Source organism: Chelon labrosus (genome assembly GCF_963514085.1).
Source record: "Chelon labrosus genome assembly, chromosome: 2".
In the NCBI taxonomy this organism is placed as follows: Eukaryota; Metazoa; Chordata; class Actinopteri; order Mugiliformes; family Mugilidae; genus Chelon; species Chelon labrosus.
The window spans coordinates 7967932-7991476 of NC_140338.1; the positions used below are offsets into that span (position 1 = coordinate 7967932).

General features: G+C 41.7%; 2 protein-coding genes across 3 annotated transcripts; both read left to right on the forward strand.

Annotated features, from left to right (window-relative positions):
* Positions 1 to 2154: 2154 nt before the first annotated feature.
* Positions 2155 to 6447, forward strand: LOC311507644 (apolipoprotein L3-like; the record flags this gene model as incomplete). Its single annotated transcript, XM_084572071.1, has 5 exons — positions 2155 to 2191; positions 5016 to 5055; positions 5137 to 5188; positions 5884 to 6013; positions 6154 to 6447. Exons 2-5 carry the CDS (start codon positions 5049 to 5051, stop codon positions 6445 to 6447), a joined length of 483 nt encoding a protein of 160 aa, XP_084428197.1. The 5' UTR covers positions 2155 to 2191; positions 5016 to 5048.
* Positions 6448 to 8035: 1588 nt separating this feature from the next.
* On the forward strand, positions 8036 to 12354 carry atf4a (activating transcription factor 4a). 2 transcript variants are annotated; one of them, XM_084559961.1, is made up of 4 exons: positions 8036 to 8274; positions 9256 to 9435; positions 9568 to 9900; positions 10613 to 12354. In XM_084559961.1, the coding sequence occupies exons 2-4, from the start codon at positions 9387 to 9389 to the stop codon at positions 11602 to 11604; spliced, it is 1374 nt and encodes a 457-aa protein (XP_084416087.1). In that variant the 5' UTR covers positions 8036 to 8274; positions 9256 to 9386; the 3' UTR covers positions 11605 to 12354. The 2 variants fall into 2 exon arrangements, with proteins under 2 accessions (XP_084416087.1, XP_084416088.1); XM_084559962.1 differs by having other exon boundaries at positions 8037 to 8274; positions 10616 to 12354.
* The last annotated feature ends 11191 nt before the right edge of the window (positions 12355 to 23545 follow it).

Sequence of the window (23545 nt, forward strand, 5' to 3'; positions counted from 1 at the left end):
ATCCAACAGAACTTGCAGGACTACAACGGCCTCTGTGAGATTATTCAGCAGTCCATGAAGTTCATCACAGAGGGCTTGGAACAGCTGGCGGGGCATGGTCAGTCCCTCCTCATGAAGATGAAAGTTCCTCCAAGGAGCGGATCCAGGATAGTGAAGCTGGTTGCTGATGGAGCGATAAGTGCCTTGTCACTGGAGGAAAGCAACAGGGCCTCCGGGGTGATACAAGGCTTCTCCCTTGGTATGGATTACTACTTCACAGACGGAAAAGATGGGAAGAAGGTAAAAAAGGGCCTAGAGTCAAAGCTTGCAAAGAAAATCCGCGAGATAACAGAGATCCTCACAAAAGGTTTGGACGAGTACATAAAACTCAAGGATATGTTTAGTAAGGAGGGCTAAAGAGTGCTTCTTAATCACTTTAACACCTTTTCTTGTCTGATTTTATAAACATATTGTAGTTTTTAATGCAGGGTATGGTTTGGTGTCATGTTTATAAATTTAAATAAAGTACATCCTTTAGCTTAGGGTGTTACAGCTGTTTAATTCTTCTTTGTTCATTTGCTTGGTGCTCTTGTTAGTGACTCGAGGCTACGCACGAGACACGACTCCCCATATAGCTCTAAGCTATATGGGGAGTCGTGTCTCGTGTCTCGTGGCTAACTCCTCCCGCAAAATTTCACCTAGAGACTTCATTTAAACTTTAAAATGTAGGTAAATTTGTCCTCTATAAAAATACCATTCAGATTTTTGATATCTTTTGTACTTTTCGATCAATCACTCGTCAATCATCGTGATCAATCATGTGAAATTTCTGAGTTTATAATGGGTGTGTATTGCGTGGAATGTTCGGCCTAGAGTGGGAGACCTCACAGGCTAGAGTGAGAGAGGCTGTCTGAAATTCACTGAAATTGTTCTCTTTCCACGCTGCTCCTGGGCACATCTTACATCGTAGACATTAGATTTTTTCCACTTTTGTAGAGGAACTTGTCCTGATTCATACAATGTGCTCGCCTAAGACGAGACATTTTCTGAATTTGAATGGCGTGCCCCAGAGTGAGGAGTGTCCCGCTCCAACTGCCCATTAACTCCCATTCAAAATTTGAAGCTGATTTTCGAGGAAAGCTGAATCCACCCTCTTCTTATACTCGCCACAGTTTCCACAATATTTACTCCAGAGACACCAAAATTACATCAGTGTGTTCGGGAACTTCTCCTGCCAATCACTGTCTGTTTTTTTTTTTTCTGATGTGAGCTTTGGTTTTGCCTCAGTGAGCCCAAATGCGAGGACTGTCAGAGGGCAAAAAATCAAAATTTCTTCCTTCTCCTCTCCTGTGTCTGTGAGTAGTCATGGCAACCAGCAAAGTCACCATGGCAGCAGCAAAGGCCTCAGGCCAGGGCCACAGCTGCAGCCATTTTTGTAGTCCTTGGCAGTTAATTTCAGTTTATTTAAGTAAATAACAAAGAAAGAGACAGAGAGAGGGTAAAAGACAGACAGGCAGTAACAGAGAGGTAAAGCAAGACATTTTTCTGAGGTGACTGTCACTCTGCTTGCTCTGTGTGTACATCTGAGCTGAATGTTTTCTATTGTGTGTGTGCGTGACTGTGCTAATCTCTAGCCTTAGCCTAGTTTAGTGCGTCAGCGCCGCGCGTTAGCGTGGCAAATGGTAATGCCAACATTAGTAATGGTAATGCTAACATCTTTTTCCTTTTCTTTTTTTAATAACCCCGGCAGCAGCCCTCGTGTCACTCTCAAAATTTCCTGCGGGAATTTTGTAGTTTTTCTCTCTGTCTTTAATGATACTGATTGAGTCTGTCCAGGTTCGATGTTTTTTTTTTGGCAAATCATCTGTTTGTGATTGTTAAAATAAAGTAGTTAACATCCAAGGGGGAGCAGTCCAGTCCTTTACTCTGTGAGATATAGAAGTAGTCCATCAAGTTCAGTCACCGTCTGTGATGCATTCACAGGACAGAACACACACTTACAAGTACAACTGATTTCCAAATGGATGACTTTGTGTGGGTTTTATCTCTATAGACTATCAGCCAGACTGGTATGACTTGAACATTCAGTTGTTTGGTGCTGTTTGAGTGCTGACGCCTAAACAGCATTAAGGTTTCGTTTTCACACCTGACCTGCTTTGATTTGGATTGGCGGTCAGCAGCAGGGGCGACGACGAGTTCCACCGTTTCCCAGGTGAGAAAAAATTTTATAAAACAGACAGACAGTTTAAATTCTTTCCAGAGATTAAACAATGTAATAAAAAATATTTTTTTTTCGCACATTTATATCTTCAGATCATGACCAATGATTATACGGATAGCAGTAGGGTTAAGGAAGAAAGAACGTGTTTTGTTTTTTCAGTAGGCTGCCCATTTACTAACTCTCTGGTCTTAGTTAACATTATGTAGTTAACAGGTGTAATGCCACTTTCACCTCCATCAAACTCACTGCACAGACGTCTTCTGAAACTTTACTGAGATATTATTTCTTGCAACAAAACAACCGATATCATGTATAAACCTGAATCATGAAGCATTCCAGGAATGAAATGTGATTTAAGTTTCTAACATTCTGCAAATCTTCTATCTTATTGTTGTAGCAAATTAATAAATGTCTTTCTATGCATGTTCTAAGGTAATGTCAAGTTTGCATTAATTAAATAAATGTTGGTAACCAGTGTTGTTGTTCAAAGCAAAAGTGAAAGCATGCAGCTGCAGAGAAATATGCAGTGTTGTGTAAGATGCTCAGCGAGGTCAGCTAATAGTTCAGTTGTCTTGAATAACACTGGAATAATTACTCACAATGTTACTCCATCAGTTCCTAAAGTGTGTACAGATATATTCCACATGAAGAAAATACACCATCAAAAGTGTCCGCGTGAAAGGTCTCTTGACCAGCTAAATTTAAAATTTTAGTTTTTGTCACAATTTCTCCACATTTAAGAGACACAAAGCACATTTTCTGTACTGATGACACATGACACTATACCAAGATATAAATGTCTTCTTCTGTTTTTTCTGAATCAGATGTATGTATGTTTAAACCAATCAGGCATAACATTATGACCACCCTCCAAATATTGTGTAAGTTTCCCTTGTGGTGACTTATCAGAGAATGGACATGGGCCTTCTGAGGGTGTCCTGTGGTGTCTGGCAACAGGATGTTGTTAGTGGGGGGCCTTTGAGGGGAGGGGCTTCTGTGGATCATCCCACAGATACTTGATCAGTTTGGGATCTAGTGAATTTGGAGGCCAGGTCAACACCTTGTGCTGTTCTTCATGTTTTTTTAGTTGTTCCTAAACTATTTTTGTGTGTGTGCCTGTGTCAGGCTGCATCCTGCTGGGGATAGCTGCTGCTATCAAGGAGTGTCATCCACATGAAAGAATGCCAGGTCCAAAAGTTTCCCAGCAGAACATTGAATTGTCACAAGACGGTCAATGTTGTTTACTTCTCCTGTCAATGGTTTTAATGTTATGCCTAATCGGAATACGTAAGATCCAAGTCAGGGTATCATGCAGTGATCAGACACAAGTTAGAGTGTGAAACTAAGCCGTAACAGCTCGTGATCAAACTCATCACTGTGTCGGGCCAGCCTACACTATACTGACACAGGTTTAACATATTATCACAAATTTTCTCAGGAAGTGCCCGAACAACCAATATAGGAAAACTATGCAGAACGACCTCCTCCGCCGCCTGCTTGAGTGCCCAGCAAGGTTATTATTGTTAACGAAAACGAACGAAATAACGAAAACTAAAATTGAAAAAACAATTTCGTTAACTGAAATAAATAAAACCCTGTGACCCTTAACAGGACTAAACGGGTATAGAAGATGAATGAATGAATGAATGAATGAATGAATGAATGAAATAAAAACGAAAATTAAAAGACAAAAAATACAACTAACTGAAACTGTATTGCGTGTTTAGAAAACGAACTAAAACGAACTGAAATTATAGATATAATTCCCTTCGTTTTCGTCTCTGTCAATTTAATTATAAGCCTCAACTGGTTGGATTCATATGATCGATTTATTCCGCTCTGGCAGTTTTACGCCAGCTGGCAGCACCTTACGGCACCTCACGGTCCGTGACGTCACCTGGCAGCACCATGGCGGTTGCAGCAAAAGCTGGGAGGAAGCGGCAAAGTCCTCTATGTATGGAGAACCATCTCTGTCAAAATGAAATAAATAAATAAAAACGGAAATAAATAAATAAAAACGGAAATAAATAAATATACCTCTGAAATAAATAAATATACCCCTGAAATAAATAAATAAAATTATTTTTTAATGACACTTTTATTTTTTTAAAGACACTTTTTTTTATTTCAGGACACTTTTATTTCCAAACGCCACATTTATTTATTTCTGGGCACTTTTATTTCCAAGCGCCACATTTATTTATTTCCAGAGACTTTTAATTTGAAACGCCACATTTATTTCCGATCGCCACATTTATTTCCGATCGCCACATTTATTTCCGAAGGCCACATTTATTTCCAGGCTCTTTTTATTTCCAATCCTTGTATGTAAATGAGTAAATGTGAACTGTTCACCTTTAATCCAGGTGAACTGTTCACCCAAAAAATAAAAAGTCAGTCATTATTAACTCACCCTCATTTTTTAAACATATCTTTTGTTGAATTTTATTACACAATACTCACCCTGACCTTTTTGAATCCCGCACCTAACAAATAACCCAAAGTATGAAAAAACTAAAACTAATAAAAACTAAACTAAAACTAAGCATTTTTGGAAATATAAAAACTAATAAAAAATAGCAAACCCACATTAAAAACTAATTAAAACTAACTGAATTGGAGGGAAAAGGGTAAAAACGAAATAAAAACTAATCTAAAATGAAAAATCCAAAACTATTATAACCTTGGTGCCCAGGCAGCAGCTTGATGACGAATTTGAAACCACGATAATTATTTTAAATCACTGTTGCACTAATATCCTGCTACAAAAGCCACAGTATTTTGATTGGATTATAAATTACCTTTCTTTTACCAGGATCCCAAAACTCTGTCAGACTGGTCTAAGGAAATGATACGTGAGTAAGACTTCTATCTGTTGTAAAGTTGTATATGTGGCATCGTGTTGTCGCTGAACCACAGTTCTATTTATTTTACAGCCTGGGCTTATCTGTGCAGAGAGCTCAAACTGAAAGGGGTGTCAGAAGAGGAGTAAGTAGATTATCTTGTCTTTTGTGCAACATGCTCAAACTGACCATAATTACAGATAATTACTTAACCCTTTATAGGGCACTCATTGAAATACTTGGAAATTCTAAATTTCAACCCTAGAGTGTTATTGTAGGGCATAAGAAGACTTTTTTTTAAGTTTTGTGACATTCTTCTTCAAAATTCTTCACTTTCATGTGGAAAATCAAATCAGTGATGTTACTATATATGGTTCCTTGCCCTTAAGTGGTAAATAAATGTAAACATGTATTGTAGACCATTAGTTCATGCAGAGTTCACCTCTGCAGACCACATTTGACCTGAGAATGTTGTCTAGGTGGTTAGTAGTGATGCCTCACAGCGCGAAGGTCCCGGGTTCGAATCCATGGGCCGACTGGGCCTTTCTGTGTCTGCGTGGGTTCTCTCCAGGTACTCCAGCTTTCTCCCGCCGTCCAAAGACATGCTGGTTAGGTTCATTGGTGATTCTAAATTGGCCGTAGGTGCGAAGAACACACGGAGCCCCGATATCAATGACCCAACCACACTTCCTCCAGACTCACTTGCATTTTTGTATAACTAATACTCCACTCTGCTCTACCTCCACCAGTTAGAAAGAAATGTTGGACAATACCAGTGGTTCTCAATTATTTTCTATCATATATAAATATATGATCAAATACTCTTATAAAACATTCCAGGTGCATCACAGCTGAAGATGAAAATCTCCAAAAAGGTGTCGAGAATTTCATCCAGTTGATGAAATTACATGGCGACACCATGAGACAACACATCGATGAGCTTTACTCCATCGCTGACAACTTAGACAAGGTAACAAGACCACATATGATAACGAGCAGTCATGCATATCTACTATATATGGCATTTAATTTCAGCATTAGGCTGTATAGATGTATTATATTTACAGTTGAGTATATGATCACTGGATTCCTTTGTTTTTTCACTTTAAGGTTTCAAAGGGGACAAAGATCGCTGGCATCACGGGAGGAGCCACGACTGTAGCAGGAGGTGTGGCTGCAGCTGCCGGGGTGATTCTGTCCCCGTTCACGCTGGGAGCCTCGCTGGCTCTAACTGCAGTCGGGGTTGGCGTGGCTGCAGCCGGCGGTGTCACTGGTGCATCGGCAGCCATCGCACACAAGGTGCCCGAATATGAGACTAACCGCAATACAAACCACAATGAGGTTACTTGTAGTGGGATGTACAATCTGAATACGTGCACTGGTGACAAAATGTCAAAGATTTAACAGATGTTCAGCAGCATTTTTTTTTTTAAATAACTGAACCTTGGTGTAAAGAGGAATCAGCATTTGTTCATTGCAATATGTTCTTCCAGGTGAACACAAAAATGGACCAAAAGAAAATCCAACAGACTTTGCAGGACTACAGCGGCCTGTGTGAGATTATTCAGCACTCCTTGAAGTTCATCACAGAGGGCATGGATTGGCTAGCGCAGCATGGTCAATCCCTCCTGAGGAATCAGAGCAGCGGATCCAGGATAGTGAAGTTGGTGGCTGATGGAGCGATAAGTGCCTTGTCACTGGAGGAAAGCAACAAGGCCTTCGGGGTGATACAAGGCTTCTTCCTCGGTATGGATTTCTATTTTACAGATGGAAAACGTGGGAAGAAGGTAAAAAAGGGCCTAGAGTCAAAGTTTGCAAAGAAAATCCGAGAGCTAACAGAGGCACTCACAAAAGGTTTGGACGAGTACATAAAACTCAAGGATATGTTTGGTAAGGAGGATTAAAGAGTGCTAGTTTTAATCACTTCAACACCTTTTCTTGTCTGATTTTATGCTCATATTGTAGTTTTTACTGCAGGGTATGGTTTGGTGTCATGTTTATAAATTTAAATAAAGTACATCCTTTAACTTAGGGTGTTACAGCTGTTTACTTCTTCTTTGCTAATTTGCATCGTGCTGTTACCAAGATGCTTTCTTAATTCAACAAATCCTGTCAAGTATCATCAATTTTCACGCCAGGTTAAACGTTCTTGTTGCCAAATCATCTGTTCATGCTATTTTGAAAATAAAACATTTCACCACCAGGGGGCAGTCCAGTCCTTTACTCTGTCAGATACAGACGGGTTCATCAAGTTTAACCACCGTCTGCCATGCGTTCACGAGACATCTGATGAGTTTTTATAATATAATTTAGGTACAAAAATACAATAAGGTGAGAGAAAATAAAACATATTAAAGGTGCAAAATATATTTGCAGACTGTATCAAGTTAAAGATTCATTCATTCACTTTCATGAATATCATAAATAATGAATATTATATTACATAGATATACTAATATGTTGTACTAGTATTCCTTGAGAAAATTAAGTAATAAAATGATAAATACATATAGATAGATGCATTATCCAGAGGATATCTGTGTCTTTTTGTTGTAGAGGAAACTCATCATAACTAATACATGTATTAATAATAATAAGTATTATTATTATTATTATTATTATTATTATTATTATTACATATCTTAAACTATGCATTATACAGTATATTTTGTAGTCTGATATTTTAATGTGTAAAGCCACAAAAGCGTTTCCTTACTCAATGTTTACAACCAGCATTTGACCTATATATGACGGAGGACGTCACTGGCGTTCAGAACGTGATGTTGGATCTATTTTCTCAGCTGTATAGACGATATACATCCAACCAATTGGAAAACCGGATTCGAGCGGAGGGATCGCGCTCTCCAATCGTGCGTTTGTTTTGTGGCAAATGTTTCCGCTCGGTGTGGGAGGCGCTACTGCTGGCGAGGAGTGAGTTCTCTGGACAGGACACTCCTCCCTCCCGCGCTGCCGGTTTCGCAGTGAACAAGCGCCCTAAAAAAGCGACACCGCGGAGGGATACTCACGGCAGTGATTTGACTGTATATAAACGTTTGACGCTCAACTCGGACCGTTCTTCGTTTCCATAACAATACAAGTGAATACGTACTCCTGTTGGAAGCGCGACTGCTCCTAAAATGGCAGAGTAAAGGCGTGCGCCGGCTATCCTTGCAGCGGCAACAACCCGGCAGTGCAGCGGCTAAGTGCACTGGCTATTTTTGGCAAAATGGCGTAAGTATTTTTTTAATCGACTTTTTGACAGTTTCTCTTGTGTCAATAGCTTACATGCCAGCTGGAATGCTAAACAAAGTAAACTTAACCTGTTGTGTATTTTTTTTGAGCGCGATAACGGCAAATTAACGGACATTTTAAAGTGGTTTCTAAAAGAGTTGATTTCCTGGTTCGGAGTTGGTGTGTTTCGGTGTCAAATTACAAACTGTTAGTCGAAGTAAGATCCGGCGCCACCGCCTGTATTGTTGAACCGTTTTCCCTCGAATCCACGAGGGGTGTTAAGGGACTATATTAGATCGCGTAGACGTATTAAAATCCTAGATTTTAACTTTCTAAAATTGTTTACAACCCTTCCATATGCCTGTTAATTCAATAAACGTCCGTAGTGTTTGTGTTTATTCAACACTGACAACGTGGCGTGTCCAAAATGGCGCGCGTTGTCGTTTTTTTCCGCTCAGCCCCCGCCTTGAACAGATGGCTACTGTTGTGAAAAATGGCGGTTGCCCTCCCACTTTGGCGCCGTGACGTGCGGTTTAGGGCGGAGTCGTCAACCGAAAGCATGACCAAATTAGGAAATGTTATCCCCCGGTGGAGGGCGGGGCGTTTCCCATCAACACGGCTTTGACACTTTAAAGAGGAACGGATTAGCCAAAATTAGCCTCCCCTCCCCTTCCCTCCCCCCCCCTCACGCTAACAGGCCTTATAGCCGTACCACGCACTAACCAGGAAGCTCGTAGTCTTTTGCATAAATCTCGATTGTCGGGAAATGTGTACTTGTTTAAGGAAGTACAGTGTGGACGTGTCTTTTTAGATTCATACAAATAGAGATGGCCTATTCACTGTTAACAACCACGTGTCATTTCATTGAGTATATTAAGAATAACATTAAAATTTTGTGGTTTCTTTACGCAAGATATTCTCAAATTGTCCCTTGTTTTCTTACCAAAACATGTATTTTTTTTTTACATCTCCTTCTCGCAGGTCTCTCTCAGCAACCACCCTCAGCTTTGCTGCCGTCGACAGCAGTACCAGACCCCTCGACTTGCTAACGTCGTCAGACTCGCCTTTGTTTTTATACCCTCTTTCACGGATACCACTGACCAGCAGCAGCCATGATGCTCTCCCAGCTGGCCTTAGAGGACGTGGGGGCCCTGTACTCAGGTCGGTGTCCTCATGCCAAACTGTCCCCACAGAAGCACCATCAACATCGCTGTAAACGTAGTTTGCATGATGATCCAGGAACTTGACAGATTTCATGTAGATACTTACCTTCAAGTGTTTTGTTGTCAACAGAGCCCTTATCTCTGATGGCTGACCCCATGGGGCCCCTTCTGGACGAAGATGAAGATGAAGCTCTTTCTCCCTCCTCCTCCTCCTCTCGAGAGGGGAAGGTGCCAGCTTCGCTCTCCCTCCCTCTCTCCTCCTACGCATCCTCTCTGTCTCCTTATCAGACCTTGTCGTCCTCCCCGCTCTCTTCTGCCTCCCCACCTCCGTCTCCTCCTCCTCCCCCTCCCACCCATTCCTCCTCATTCCTGGGAGCTAAGGCCGGAGCGGACTCGCTGTCCCTCTCCTGGCTGGGCGCCAGCGACCTGCTCGACGCCCACGCCGGAGCATACGATGGCCAAGGTGAGAGCGACTCCAAATTCTGTGATTTAAATATTGGAGCAGTTCTTACTAATTGTCTGTAGTTGCAGACGCTGAAAGTCTTTTGATGGAGCAGATTACAAATTTGAGATGTCAGTAGTTTTCAGGCTTAGCTGTAAATACTTTTACTAAGTGGTTTGAGGTTACCTGTACAGGAAAAGTGACCTAGATGTTAGCAAAAGATTGTAGTCCATGAGACAATAGCGCACACAATAGTTGAGCAGTCAAAAGTGATCTGCTGATTTAAAGATAAGGAAAAGTGACACTAGTTTAAATGTGCAGCCTAACACTGAAAGCCCAGAGTAACTGGTTGGTGTGTACACTAAGCGGAGGCAGTGCGGGGCATTAATTAGTTGGCAATTGGCAGGTGTGGTTCCAAAGTGTGTCAGTGAGACCGGCTCAAACTGGTTTTGTTGAATGTTGTAGTGTGACGCATCACTTTTGTGGTTCTTGGCCTGAGCTGAAAACAAGATGCCTGGTAGTCATGATTCACCAAGGGAGGGGGAGAGATTTATTTAAGCTTTAAATTATAAAACTATTTATTACTAAAATTATCAAGACACTGATTATATTGTGAAGTACATTCACGCAGCTTTGCATCTTTATTCAATGCAAGTAAAATCACCATATACAATACCTGAGTGACACAAAGGTGTATTTGTGCAGTTTTTTATGAATAAATTCCTTCTGTCAGCAGATGATGGTTTCGTTGGCATGGACTGGATGGCCGAGAAAATCGACCTGAGTGAATTCGACTTGGATTCCCTCATCGGCTCCTGCTCATCCGACGAGTCTCCCAGCTCCCCTGAAGATCTCCTGGCTTCCCTCGACTCCCACATGGACCTGGACCTAGAATCCTTCGACACAACCATCCCCGTCCCCAGCAGCCTCGAGCTTGGCCTGCCGCTTCCAGACATCCCCTCCCTCCCCCTCGAGCCTCCGCTCCCTGTGCCAGATGTGCTCGAGAAGACGGAGGCAGCTCCTCACCAGGAGGCTGTTAAGTCTGAGCCTCCCTCCCCGGCTCATCCAGCGTCTCCCCCGTCTCCGGTGTACACGTTGGAGCTCGGGAGTGAAGTGGATGTCCTGGATGCTGAGAAAACATCCCTCACTGCTGCCATCGTCCCAGATCCCCATGGAAGCATTGAAGGCACCAGCCCTATTGTGCTCTCCATTCCCACCTCTGGTCACATTGTAGTGGTGCTCGCCAACAAAGAAGAACCCCCCCTCATATCTCTCCCTCAGCAGCCCGTTAAAACCCCTCTGCTGAGCGACAGCGACAGTGACTCTGGCATCGAGTCCGCTGCCGGCTCACCAGTTCGCCTCCCCTCTCCCCCTCCTACCAAGTCCCCGACAGCCGGTTCCTCCAGGACCAAACCCTACTCCAAACTTGAGCCCACCTCCACTTCCTCTCCCAAAGCCTCCAAGGTCAAATCGGTGTCTGGCGCTCCCAAAGTGGTGGAGAAGAAACTGAAGAAGATGGAGCAGAATAAGACGGCAGCCACTCGATACCGGCAGAAGAAGCGGGTCGAGCAGGATCTGCTGAATGTCGAGTGCGAAGAGTTGGAAAAGAAGAACCACGAGCTGGCAGAGAAAGCAGAGTCCATCAGCCGAGAGATCCAGTACCTCAAGGACCTGATGGAGGAGGTCCGCAAGCACCACCGCGGAAAGAGCAGCTCAGTGGCGTAGACATCGACACTGTTCACGTGGCACCATCTCCTGTTGCAGTAGTTGCAGGGTTGTGTTTCTGCTCCAGTGCTCCACATGCCACGATAGACGAGGCCATCGTAGTATTAGAAGTATGTGTCATATGAGATTAGATTGGCATGTGGGGCTGGATGAAACGTGCCACTGGACAGAAGAGAGGGAAGGGTTGGAACGAAAGTGAAAAGCTAATGGATTAGTAGCGTAGAGCAGGGGGCTGGGAGGTAGTCAGGTGAAGCATCTGTACATGCTTGTCTCTCAGTCCCCCTGTCAGATCCCCTTGTGTACGCCCTGTCTAATGAAACTAGTAATACTTGTACAAACGGGCAGGGTGTATATTTGTAGACTAGGCATGCGAATCATGAGTCATCCTAGCTCCCGGTAGCGAAGTGGAATTGTAACCCATTGACAAGATAATCCCCACACTCCCAACATCACCTCGGTAACCTTGGTGTCAGTACAGTGAGATACAACTTCTACCTTGTGAGCCACTCCTTGTTTTTTTTTATTTTCACCCACTGTCACCCCCGTTTTGATCTTCTCTTAACAGCTTCAAGTCCAGAAAGGGGCCTCAGCCTAATTATTGATGTTACACTGTCAACATTTTAAGATTTTTCTTTTTGTATATAGATTTCTCCTCCTTTGCTTGCCGAATGTTTCTCTTAGTGCATTTGTTTGGCTTGTAAAAATGCTTTGCTTTTCTTTTTTCTAATAAATCTCTATCACTAAGCAAGACATGTTTGATGGTTTTTTTTCTTCAGTACACAGTCCTTCAGTACACTTTCCTGAAAATGAGCTGTAAGCTATTTGGACTACCCTAACTACATATTGACTTATTCTCTTTACCGAGTCACCTAAGTCAGTCAATAGCACTTTTTAACTAGAGAGTTAAATATTGAAATATGATTATGCATTAAAGCGATGATCCATGAAAGCTAATATCTTTAAACACACTGATTTGTGAGAGAAAAATCAAACGAGTAAAACCTCAAATTCAGGATGAAGGTATGCTGTACTTGAGTTCATTCCTGCTCATAAAATTGGTCAAATTATTGCGAAGAATGTAGGAAAAGCATGAAAATATTAAGTCGACAGGTAGCTGTGATACAAACATTGGTTCTAAATATTACTAATGTCATTTGCCACATCAATGAAAGGCTACGAAAAGATTTGCCCAGGTCTATAATGTCAAATGTAATTGAAATAAGTGATCACTGTGACCAAACATACAATATTTTAATAGCACATTGGATCTATTGTGTTTATATATTATGAAAGATTTGTATTTTAGTATTTATAATATAGTGTTTTTTTTTAATTTATTTCAAATGCGAATGTCTAAAATAAAACCAGTAGTAGTAGTACAGACCAGAGGAACCAAAGGTTATACCTTTAAACGACCTTTGAGATGATGTTGACAAAGTCCCGTGCGTGACTCACGGGTCCTGTCTCCACATGTTGCTGTCGGTTGGTTTGTGTTTTGTTAATATTTGAATATTGGGCTGGGTTATTGGTTCCAGGAGAAGGGCGTGAACACCAGTATAATCATCTGCTCTGCTGAATCTACTGAAGCACCAGCAGCTAACACAGACACGTGTTGAGAATTGAAGAGAACGTACATGGGCCTTCTGAGGGTGTCCTGTGGTTTCTGGCAATAGGGTGTTGTTAGTGGGAGCCTTTGAGGGGAGGGGCCTCTGTGGATCACCCCACAGATACTTGATTAGTTTGGGATCTAGTGAATTCAGAGGCCAGGTCAACACCTTGTGCTGTTTTTAATATATTTTTAATTTGATCCTAAAGTGTTTTTGTGTGTGTGTTTCTGTGTCAGGCTGCCATCAAGGAGTGTCATTGCTATGGGGTGGGGGTACCTGGTCTGGTCTAGGTGGGTGCTACATGTCTAAGTAACATCCACAAGAATGAATGCCAGGTCCAAAAGTTTCCCGGCAGAACATTGAATTGTCACAAGATGGTCAATGTTATTTACTTCTCCTTTCAGTGGTCGTAATGTTATGCCTGATCGGTGTATAATTAACTAATGTAAGTCTGAAGCAATAAACTCAAAGGGAATGCCAATGTGAGGACATTTTGTGGTCGGTTGTGCTTGGTCCTACGACTTTTTGAGATTTAAAACTTGTTTTTTGGGTTAAAGATTACAATTAGATTACAGTTAGGGGTTATAGTATATGTATCATGTCAATGTAAGGTCCTCACAAAGACAGAAACAGATAGAAACACAAATTCCTGTCACTTAACAGGGCAACCCGGTTCAAAGCGATCAACTCCGAGCTGAAAAAAGTCGAAGCGAGGCCACATGACACCGCCCTGAGCTAAAAGTACCGCTTTCTATCAGGAAATGAGAGACGAGGAAAAAAGAGAAACAGCTGGGCCAAAGTTTTACGAGAGGGTCCCGCGTAATTCTGAAACCAGACGACACTCGCTCGTCTCGAGCTGTTGGTTTCACAGCCGGGAGTCGGTGAGAGGAGCTGGAGGAAACAGAAGACGGGGCAAAAAACCACTGGCGTCTTTTGTATGGTTTGGTGTTGAAGCCGAGCGTCGTGTGTGTGTGTGTGTGTGTGTGTGTGTGTGTGTGTGTGTTAAAAGCCACATTTGATCAAATTAACCACAGCGTTGTTGTCACTGTCAAGATTACGCTGATATCCCTTGACGATGAATGCGAGTAAAACAACATATGCTTTAGAGCCATGCTCAGTGTGCTGACTTCTGCCAAGCAGCTGTGTAAATTTAGTCTTGACAGTAAAACCCCTTTAGGACGCACACACACACAAACACACACACTCCTCCCTAACAGATTCCTCAGTAGTCAGGCCTTGCCCTTCTGAGAAGTCACAGATAAGAAGAATAACTGAGCTGCGGGGAAAGTGATAAAGACCGCTGTATTGTGACTCGGGTGTTTAGAGTAATGTAATGAATTTACGCTATTTACTAATGACTAATGGCCATTCTCAACCCTTTCCTCTCCCGTCAAAGTCTTCACATCCAGGACCCAGGTCAAGCTCATCAGAGTCCAACGCTCATTTCATCCAGAACTCTCGTCTTCTCGTTCCCGCCACTTATATAAACTAATTAAACATCACACTCTTTGGTCCGATTTGATCATTTGGATCATATTGTTGGTTTAACTACATCTTTCGGGAGTAGTTTCACACCAGCTGCTACTCTTCTCCATTTCCTTTGTTGGTAGCATTGTGATGGAACAATGACCGACAACGGCAAAACCACGTTTTTCATTCTTTGCTAACGAGCATGCCTTCCTTTTGTCAAACACGCTGAACACACGCACACACACACAGGAAACCTGTTTAGCAGTACACAGCTAGCTAGGGGTACAGCTAGCTAGGGGTATGTCAAAGCTAAATGGTTTGAATCCGTCCTTTTAGGTTTTGTCACAGTCTTAACATTTAAGAGACACCAAGAATATTTTCTGTAACCTTAGAGTGGAGCAGGGCGTTCTTCTGTTCTTAAGATAAGATAAGATAAGAAAAACCTTTATTCGTCCCACAATGGGGAAATTGCAGTTTGCAACAGCATGCAGAAATGATATAATAATAGATATATAATAATAGATATATTGCACATATTAAGAGTGCTCGTTGTGGAGCCTAACAGCAGCAGGAAGGAAAGACCTTCTGTATCTTTCCTTCACACATCGAGGGTGAAGCAGTCTGTCACTGAAGCTGCTCCTCAGTCCCGTCAGGTCACCGTGCAGGGGGTGGGACTCATTGTCCAGCATGGAGGACAGTTTAGCCAGAACTCTCCTGTCACCCACCTCCCTCACTGAGTCCAAGGGGCAGCCCAGGACAGAGGTGGACTTCCTGATGATCCTATCCAGCTTCTTCCTCTCCCTCTCTGTGATGCCACTGCTCCAGCAGACCACTCCATACAAGATGGCTGATGCCACTACTGAGTCATAGAAGGTCTTCAGGAGTGCCCCTTTCACTCCAAAAGACCTCAGTCTCTTCAGAAGGTAGAGCCTGCTCTGTCCCTTCCTGTAGAGTGCATCAGTGTGGTGAGACCAGTCCAATTTGGTGTTTAGGTGAACATCCAGGTACTTATAAGAGTCCACTTGCTCAATGTCCATTCCCTGGATGTTCACCGGTGAGGGGAGGGCAGTACGGCGTCTACGAAAATCCACCACCATCTCCTTGGTTTTCCCCGCGTTGATCAGGAGGTGGTTTCGCTGACACCAGTCTACAAAGTTCCCCGTCAGTCCTCTGTACTCTGCGTCATCATCATCCCTGATGAGGCCTACCATCGCAGAGTCGTCAGAGAACTTCAGCAGTACACAGCTGTTGGTGTTGTGTCTAAATGTCGACTTCTGTTTTTACTGAATCGGACGTGTATGTTTAAACCAATCAGGCATAACATTATGACCACCTTCCCAATATTGTGTATTGTGCCTCCAAAACAGTTGTGACTCATCAGAGAATAGACATGGGCCTTCTGAGGGTGTCTTGTGTCTGGCAACAGAATGATGTTAGTGGGGACATTTGGGTCCTGTGGGTTGAGGGGTTGGACCTCTGTGGATCATCCCACAGATACTTGATCAGTTTGGGATCTAGTGAATTTGGAGGCCAGGTCAACACCTTGTGCTGTTCTTCATGTCTCTTGAGTTGTTCCTAAAACATTTTTGTGGTTGAATCCTGCTGGGGATGGGTGCTGCCATCAAGGAGTGTCATTGCTATGGGATGGGGGGGGTACCTGGTCTGGTCTAGGTGGGTGCTACATGTCTAAGTAACATCCACACGAATAAATGCCAGGTCCAAAATCTTCCCAGCAGAACGTTGTATTGTCACAAGATGGTCAATGTTATTCACTTCACCTGTCAGTGGTCATTATCTTATGCCTGATCGGTGTGTAGTAGTAGTAGTAGTAGTAGTAGCGGTAGGAGATTTGAAAACATGCATCACCACGTGAGACCTTAAGAATTCAGAGCAGGGCTGAGCTTTGCATACAAGTGGAGTCCAGTTTCCGTAAGAGAAGCCTTTAACCTGTTTCACACGTCGACCTAAAACTAATTTTAAACAACACGCCTAAAGTATGCCGCAAATGTGACTGTCGTTAGGTCAGATTTTTGCCCGAAACGTTTCCTTCTGATCCACATGAGAAGATAATGGGTGCGGTGCCTTCAAGCTAAACGGTGATAGAGGATTCTTGTCCGGTCACATTCCTCCGCGCACACACTAATCTCGGTTCTCGGCGCAGTGACTCAGCATAATTAAACTGTCTTTTCAGGTACAGAATAATTGAACTAACACACTCGCATTTCTTGAAAAGTTGGCTTCACGTGCTAAATGAAAAACTAAAGATTACGTGTCTAAGAAAAATCACTTTCCCTTGTGTTTTACGCAACAATTTACAACACGTGAAGCTCAGTATATGATCTTTATCCTTGTCCGTTCCCAACTTTCTCTCTGTAACCATCCGACCATGGGAGTTGCCAGCCTATTCATTCACATTCTCTCAATGTTGGCGTTGCTAATCAAACTTTAAACATATTTCTGCTCCTCTGCTATCAGCTGTTATTTCAGTCGTAGTACCTCAGCCCTCCTCCACCCGGTTCACATCCAGTTCACACCCTGAGCCAAAGCCAAGTTCATCAGAGTCTATTTCCTCGTTTCATCCAGAGCTCCTGCCTTCTCCTCTTCTCAACACCGCCACTGTTGCCAAAGTCTTGACCTGGGTGTTTTTATATAGATCCACGCTATTAGGCAAGTTAGCGCTATGTCATATGAAGCATTGACTGTTCAACAACCTGTTCGGTTCAGATCGGTCCAGGGACGAGATGATGTGGCAAATCAGATTGTGAAGATTTAGGTGTTTCAAGACCCTGTTCTTTTGAAAAGTACTACCACTTAAGCTAGGACTTTTTTTTTGGAGGAGTAAAATAATTTCTCCGGAACTGAATATAGATCTGGTGGCACAGTGGTGTGGTGGTTAGCCTCACAGCAAGAAGGTTCTGGGGTTGAATCCATTGGCCAACTGGGGCCTTTATGTATGGGGTTCTCTCCGGGTACTCCTCCCACCGTCCAAAGAAATGCTTATTAGGTTCATTGGTGACTCTAAATTGACCGTAGGAATGGTTGTCTGTCTCTCTGTGTTAGCCCTGCGATAGATAGATAGACAGTCCAGGGTGTACCCCGTCTCTAGCCCAATGACAGCTGGGACAAGCTCCAGCCTCACCCCCTGGCGACCCTCCAGAGGACAAGCGGTTACAGAAAATAAACGAATGAATAAAGAACCTGGTCCCTGATGTAGAAATGCTTCAAAGTTCCTGCTGAAACACAACTTTTGTTACCTTTGGACGGTGTCAGGTTTATGGTCTCTCGTCTTACGTCTAGTCTCTAAACTAAGCTTGTCTAAATATCTCAAAGAGGCATCAATCTTCTTAGCAAGAGGGCTCCTGAGAAAAAGGTTCATTGAGTTGAGTTTTTAGTTTCTTTGAAGTTAGTCGTTCAGTAGATTCTCATACTTTAGACTTGAGCTTTTGGCGCCATACAGAGAGGTGTTTCTAATATTTTGTCTATTTTGACTACAAAGGATACCATATAATACCATATAACTATGATTTACTGGTTGTATTTCTTTTGCCTTTGGCTACATTACCTACATAATGTACTTAATAAATGACTTCCCACGGATGGAAATCTTCCTCTAATGTCTTTTTCAACATGTTGCCTTGTACCAACCCAAATAAACCAGTCCTGACTTGTACCCTTGCACAGCCTGCAGTTCATTTAACGCGCGAGGCATTCAAGTGCAGGCCGTTGAGAAAATCCTCAGCTACACATCACATTACATTACAAGACCTCCTGGCATTTGGCTCGTCAAAGGGGTGAAACCCAGTAAGGCTGTAAGGCTATGAATAGTGTGTCTACTGTAAGTCAATGACAGCCAAGCAATCTGACACATTCTGCTATTCCGACCTCGGGCTGTTCTCTCAGGTCTATTCCTGGTTGATATTAACTACAACTCCTGTACAACATAGTCCCGTATGAAGCAGTATGAGGATAGTGTCATACCAGGCAAAATTAAGTAGGAAGATTATGGATTATGGAGACTGTGGGTTCTGTTTCGAGGAATTGTTCTAGGATAAAAAAAAAAAAATGGAAAGTTAAACATAACCAACTGGAAAATCGGTCCTATCTGTGATCACTTTGTGTGCACACGCCTGTGATGACCTTGACTTCATAGATTTTCAGGGACAAAAATAGCTGTTTTATAGTTAGCTTTAAAACCAGTCGATGACTTTTGACTCACTTTCTCCAAGATTTTTATCCTCCCACAGACTCTAAAGCTTGTTTTGAGGATTCAGTTCACTGGAGTTTGCAGTAAAAACAGTCTCCTGTTTGTCGGTAAAGACATTTCACTACGTCTCGCACACGGATGACTGACCGAACATAGTAACACGTGAGCCGCCTTTTAAGTCCTTGCATAAACTCTTCTTATCTACATAGTTTGGCTGTTATGCGTGGCAATAATAGTCAATAATTAAAAGAATGATTCTGGATCAGATTAAATTCTTGTGTGCAAAATCAATGTACGTGAATACGGTTGTTGTTTTAAATTCAGGCTGTTATCAAAATGTAGATGTTCAGATGAAGCCGTTACAGAGTTTTTAAAATCCAAATATTGTCACTGCACGATCAAAGGCTTCGGTGACGTTAAATAAATGTTAGGGTTAGGTAATTTACTGTGTTTTTACCGTAACAATTCAGGCTCCTGTGATAAATGATGACTCACGAGCTTTACCGGTTAGACTTTGATAGGCATTATTGATCCACAAGGGAAAATTGCTTGGTCACTGTACTTTAGCTGCAGATAGAAAAAACACTCCTGAGAACTAGTAAAAAGAAAAATAGGTGTAACGTATTAAAAAAAAAAAGAAAAAAAAATATAAAAACATGCTAAATTAAAGTAAGTTATAATAAGAAAATATATTATATATAAATATAATAATTAAAAATAATTGTATATTATAGAAAATATATATAAAAATCAGTAAAATCAATTAAAAAGTTATTTTCCTAGAAAATGAGGAGAATGAACGACTGAATATTCATGAAACTCAAATGATCAGAACTGATACAAATTTCAAATTTTACACAATATCCCAATCACAACAAAAGTATATTGTATATACATATACAATATACTTATTTGATTTTTTTTTTCTCCTTAGACAAGAGCAGAATAGAAATGTGAAGGAAAGTTGTTCAATACCTCCATCCGACTCCATTTCTTCTTCTTTTTTAAGAGTGTTTCACTTTTTTTTTTTTTTTATGTAAATGTTGTGTTATTTATATGTGTGCCTCTTAAGCCGGGAGTCTCCGCAAAATTTTGTTATGTTGTCATAATGACCATAAAGACTCTCGATTCTTGATTCACTTCATCTCCAGCCATTTGTGGACAGAAACCACAGAACACTCATCACAAACCACACGTGGCTAAAGCATTAAACACACAGTTACACCGTTTAGGTGTTTTGTTGTCATACTGAGAAATCACAGGGCCAGCTCCTTTAGATTTCTTAACCCTTCCATGAACCCAGGGGGCATTTATTTATGTGGCAGTCAGTCAGTGTCTCGTTTCGGTTTCAGTCACATTCAACAATCCCTATCATCTGTGTTTGCGGTTTAGTTTGTTTTTCATCTGCACATCTGCGTTGTGTGGCACATGGCTTTCTTAAATCACACCTCCGCCCCGCACCAGTGAAAGAGACAAGAAACTGTGAAGTGTGTGGAAGGGTACGATTATTTGTGTTACTGCAAATGAGACGTTTTTTTTCCGAGAAATGGCACTTTGACATTTGGCAAACTTTCCCCCCTTTTTTTAAATGTACATAACGCAATATCAAGTCATATTTCATGGCCTGTTCAGCGTAACACAAATATGAAGGACACTTTCTTTAAAAGCTTCCTGTTAAAAAGGAGGTTTAAATTATCTACTTGTCAGCCTCAAACACATTTCAACACCAAAAACATGTCCTGTGTTCAGATTAAACTTCATCAGTTCGCATTTGGTCTTTATTTACCAGGCACATTTTGGTTCTATTTGTTCTAAACGTCTGATTTTTCTCTCCCTGACCCTCCCTGACTGAGTGAGTCATCGCGCTGGTCTTCAGCTGACATCGTTCACGGTGGATCTCTGAGCAGCTGAGCTCATTACTGAGGTCACGGGCTGCAGATTAGGAAGACAGATTTACTACCAGTAAGTGGGACGACGCATTTGTTCACTCTGCCTCGCTGTCTTTCATGTGACCCCCACATGTGAATATCATTGAGTTTATGCTGAAAGTGCAGGCCAAAGGATTCTGAATCATTTTCCTTTACATGATGTATTCTCTTTATATCAACTATAAACACAAAATATACAAAGAATATATCGTGTAAACAGTTCAAGTTCCCAATGTGAGAAATGTATGAGTAAGATACATTTGAAATATACACTGATCAGCCATAACATTATGACTGGACAGGACAAGTGAATAACATTGACCATCTTGTGACAATTCAGTGTTTCAATGGGAAACTTTTGGACGTGGCATTCATTTATGTGGATGTTATCCCCACCCCATAGCAATGACACTCCTTGATGGCAGCAACTATCCCCAGCAGGATGCAGCCTGACACAGACACACACACAAAAACACTTTAGGAACAACTAAAAAAAAACAAAAAAAAAACAAAACATGAAAAACAGCACGAGGTGTTGACCTGGCCTCCAAATTCACTAGATCCCAAACTGATCAAGTATCTGTGGGATGATCCACAGAGGCCCCTCCCCTCAAAGGCCCCCCAACTAACAACATCCTGTTGCCAGACACCACAGGACACCCTCAGAAGGCCCATGTCCATTCTATGATGAGTCACAGCTGTTTTGGAGGCACAAGAGAGACCTACACAATATTAGGAAGGTGGTCATAATGTTATGCCTGATCGGTGTATAACACAGCCCATTCCACAAAAAAAGCTGTTAAATATTAACTTCCTTTTTATCGTCCGTTTGTTTACCTCAAATATATTCTGATACTTTTATCTGAATAAGTTCAAGTATGCATGGGCAGTGAAATTCTGTGTTTGTGTGCATGATATCAGTCTTTCTGTGGAACTTTATTTTTAGAGCTTTAGAAAAACAACACTTTTTGTATGCAAATGCATTTTTGTCTGGTCCATACTTCCTCAAATCGCTGTCCGAACGCTGGGGCTAAGGTTTGAAGGCTAAAGACAGAGTTAGTTTGAGGATAAGGGGTTGGGTTAAGGCCATCACGCCTACTGCCTTAGGCTTGATGAAGAGATTAGAGAGGAGAGAAAAAAATGATCTTAATATGGATTGTCGGGAATGTGAAGGCATGTGTGTGTGTCACTGAGTCGTATCAGGCTGTAGTAACAGGAGAAGTACTAAAAAAGAAATGAGGAAGTGAGTTCACAGCTGAACCAAGATAAGAGGAATTAATACTCCGTTTACAGGAAGATCTGTAGTAGACGACTTATGCAACAGAAAAATTGCAATGAGCTAAAAAGCTGTACTGCAGAGATAGTACAACATTTTTAATATATCTGTGAACCAGGTGAGCAAGTCTTTCACTATTGTCTGCAGTCCATAGTCGCCCTCTGTTGTCACTTTATAAAACTGCAGACACAGGTTTTCCTGTTTCAGAACTCGGCGACTGAAACTATTATTATATGACCTGCATGTCATATGTTTAGGGATCAGAGTCCCTTTCACGTGTAACATTTGATGCCGGAGTGGCAAAAGATGGGTCAAAACTGTGTACAGAAAAGATCACGTCTTCACCATGTAGAAACCTTGCTGTCCTAATATCACAGTGTCACAGTGACCCACAGTGGCAGAGCTAATGGCTGCAGGTCACGTGACCAAGCTGTCCTGACCCAGGTCAGAATGACCCTCCAATAAGTGGGCGAACAAGTCCTTTCACATTATTTTGCTTGTTACACAAATTCTATTTTTACACCTTAATAGCCCTAAACCAGAGTAACATGCTGCAACATTCAGTTCAAATGAGTTCACCTGAGCTGAACTCCAGGGCAAGCACTGAGGTGACGATGAACACCTGCTTTTATTTTCTTCATGTTTAATACAGTGAAAATATTCTGTTTAAGTTACAGATTATCTAAATCAAGCTAGTTTTGTTTGACAGGTCAAGAATACACCGATGTGATATCTATTGGGATGAGGAGAAGAAGAAGAAGAAGAAGAAAAAGAAGAAGAAGAATGAGAACCAGAATAAAATGAATGGGAGGGAGAACAAGGTCAAGATGATAAAGAAGAACAAGAAGAAGAATGAGAACCAGAATAAAATGAATGGGAGGGAGAACAAGATCAAGATGATAAAGAAGAACAAGAAGAAGTAGAACAAGAACAACAAGAGAAAAAAGAGGAAGAAATGGAGAAGAAGAACATGAAGATGGAAGAAGATTAAGAACAAGAACAAGAAGAGGAGAAGAAGAAGAACAAGACGGAGAAGAAGAAGAGGAAAACAAGAAGAAGAAAGAAGAATAAGGAGAACAAGAAGAATAAGAGGAGAACAAGAAGGACAGGAGAAAGAAGAAGAAGACAATCAAGAAGAACATGGAGATGAATATCAAGAACAAGAAGATTAAGAAAGAGAACAAGAGAAGAAGAATGAGAAGGTAAACAAGAACGATAAGAACAAGGAGATCAAGAAGAAGAACAGTAACAAGGAGAAGAAGAAGACAAACAAGACGAAGGAGAAGAACAAGAACAAGAAGTTGTATTTTTAAATCTTGATGAACAGAGGCTGAGACTAGTACAAGAACAGAACCTGAACTTATGTTTGTTCAGAAAAACATTAAAAAAGCTCATCTGAAAAATAAATAAATAAAAATATCTCAATATATTTTTGGGCTGCCTGCTTTACCCTCCA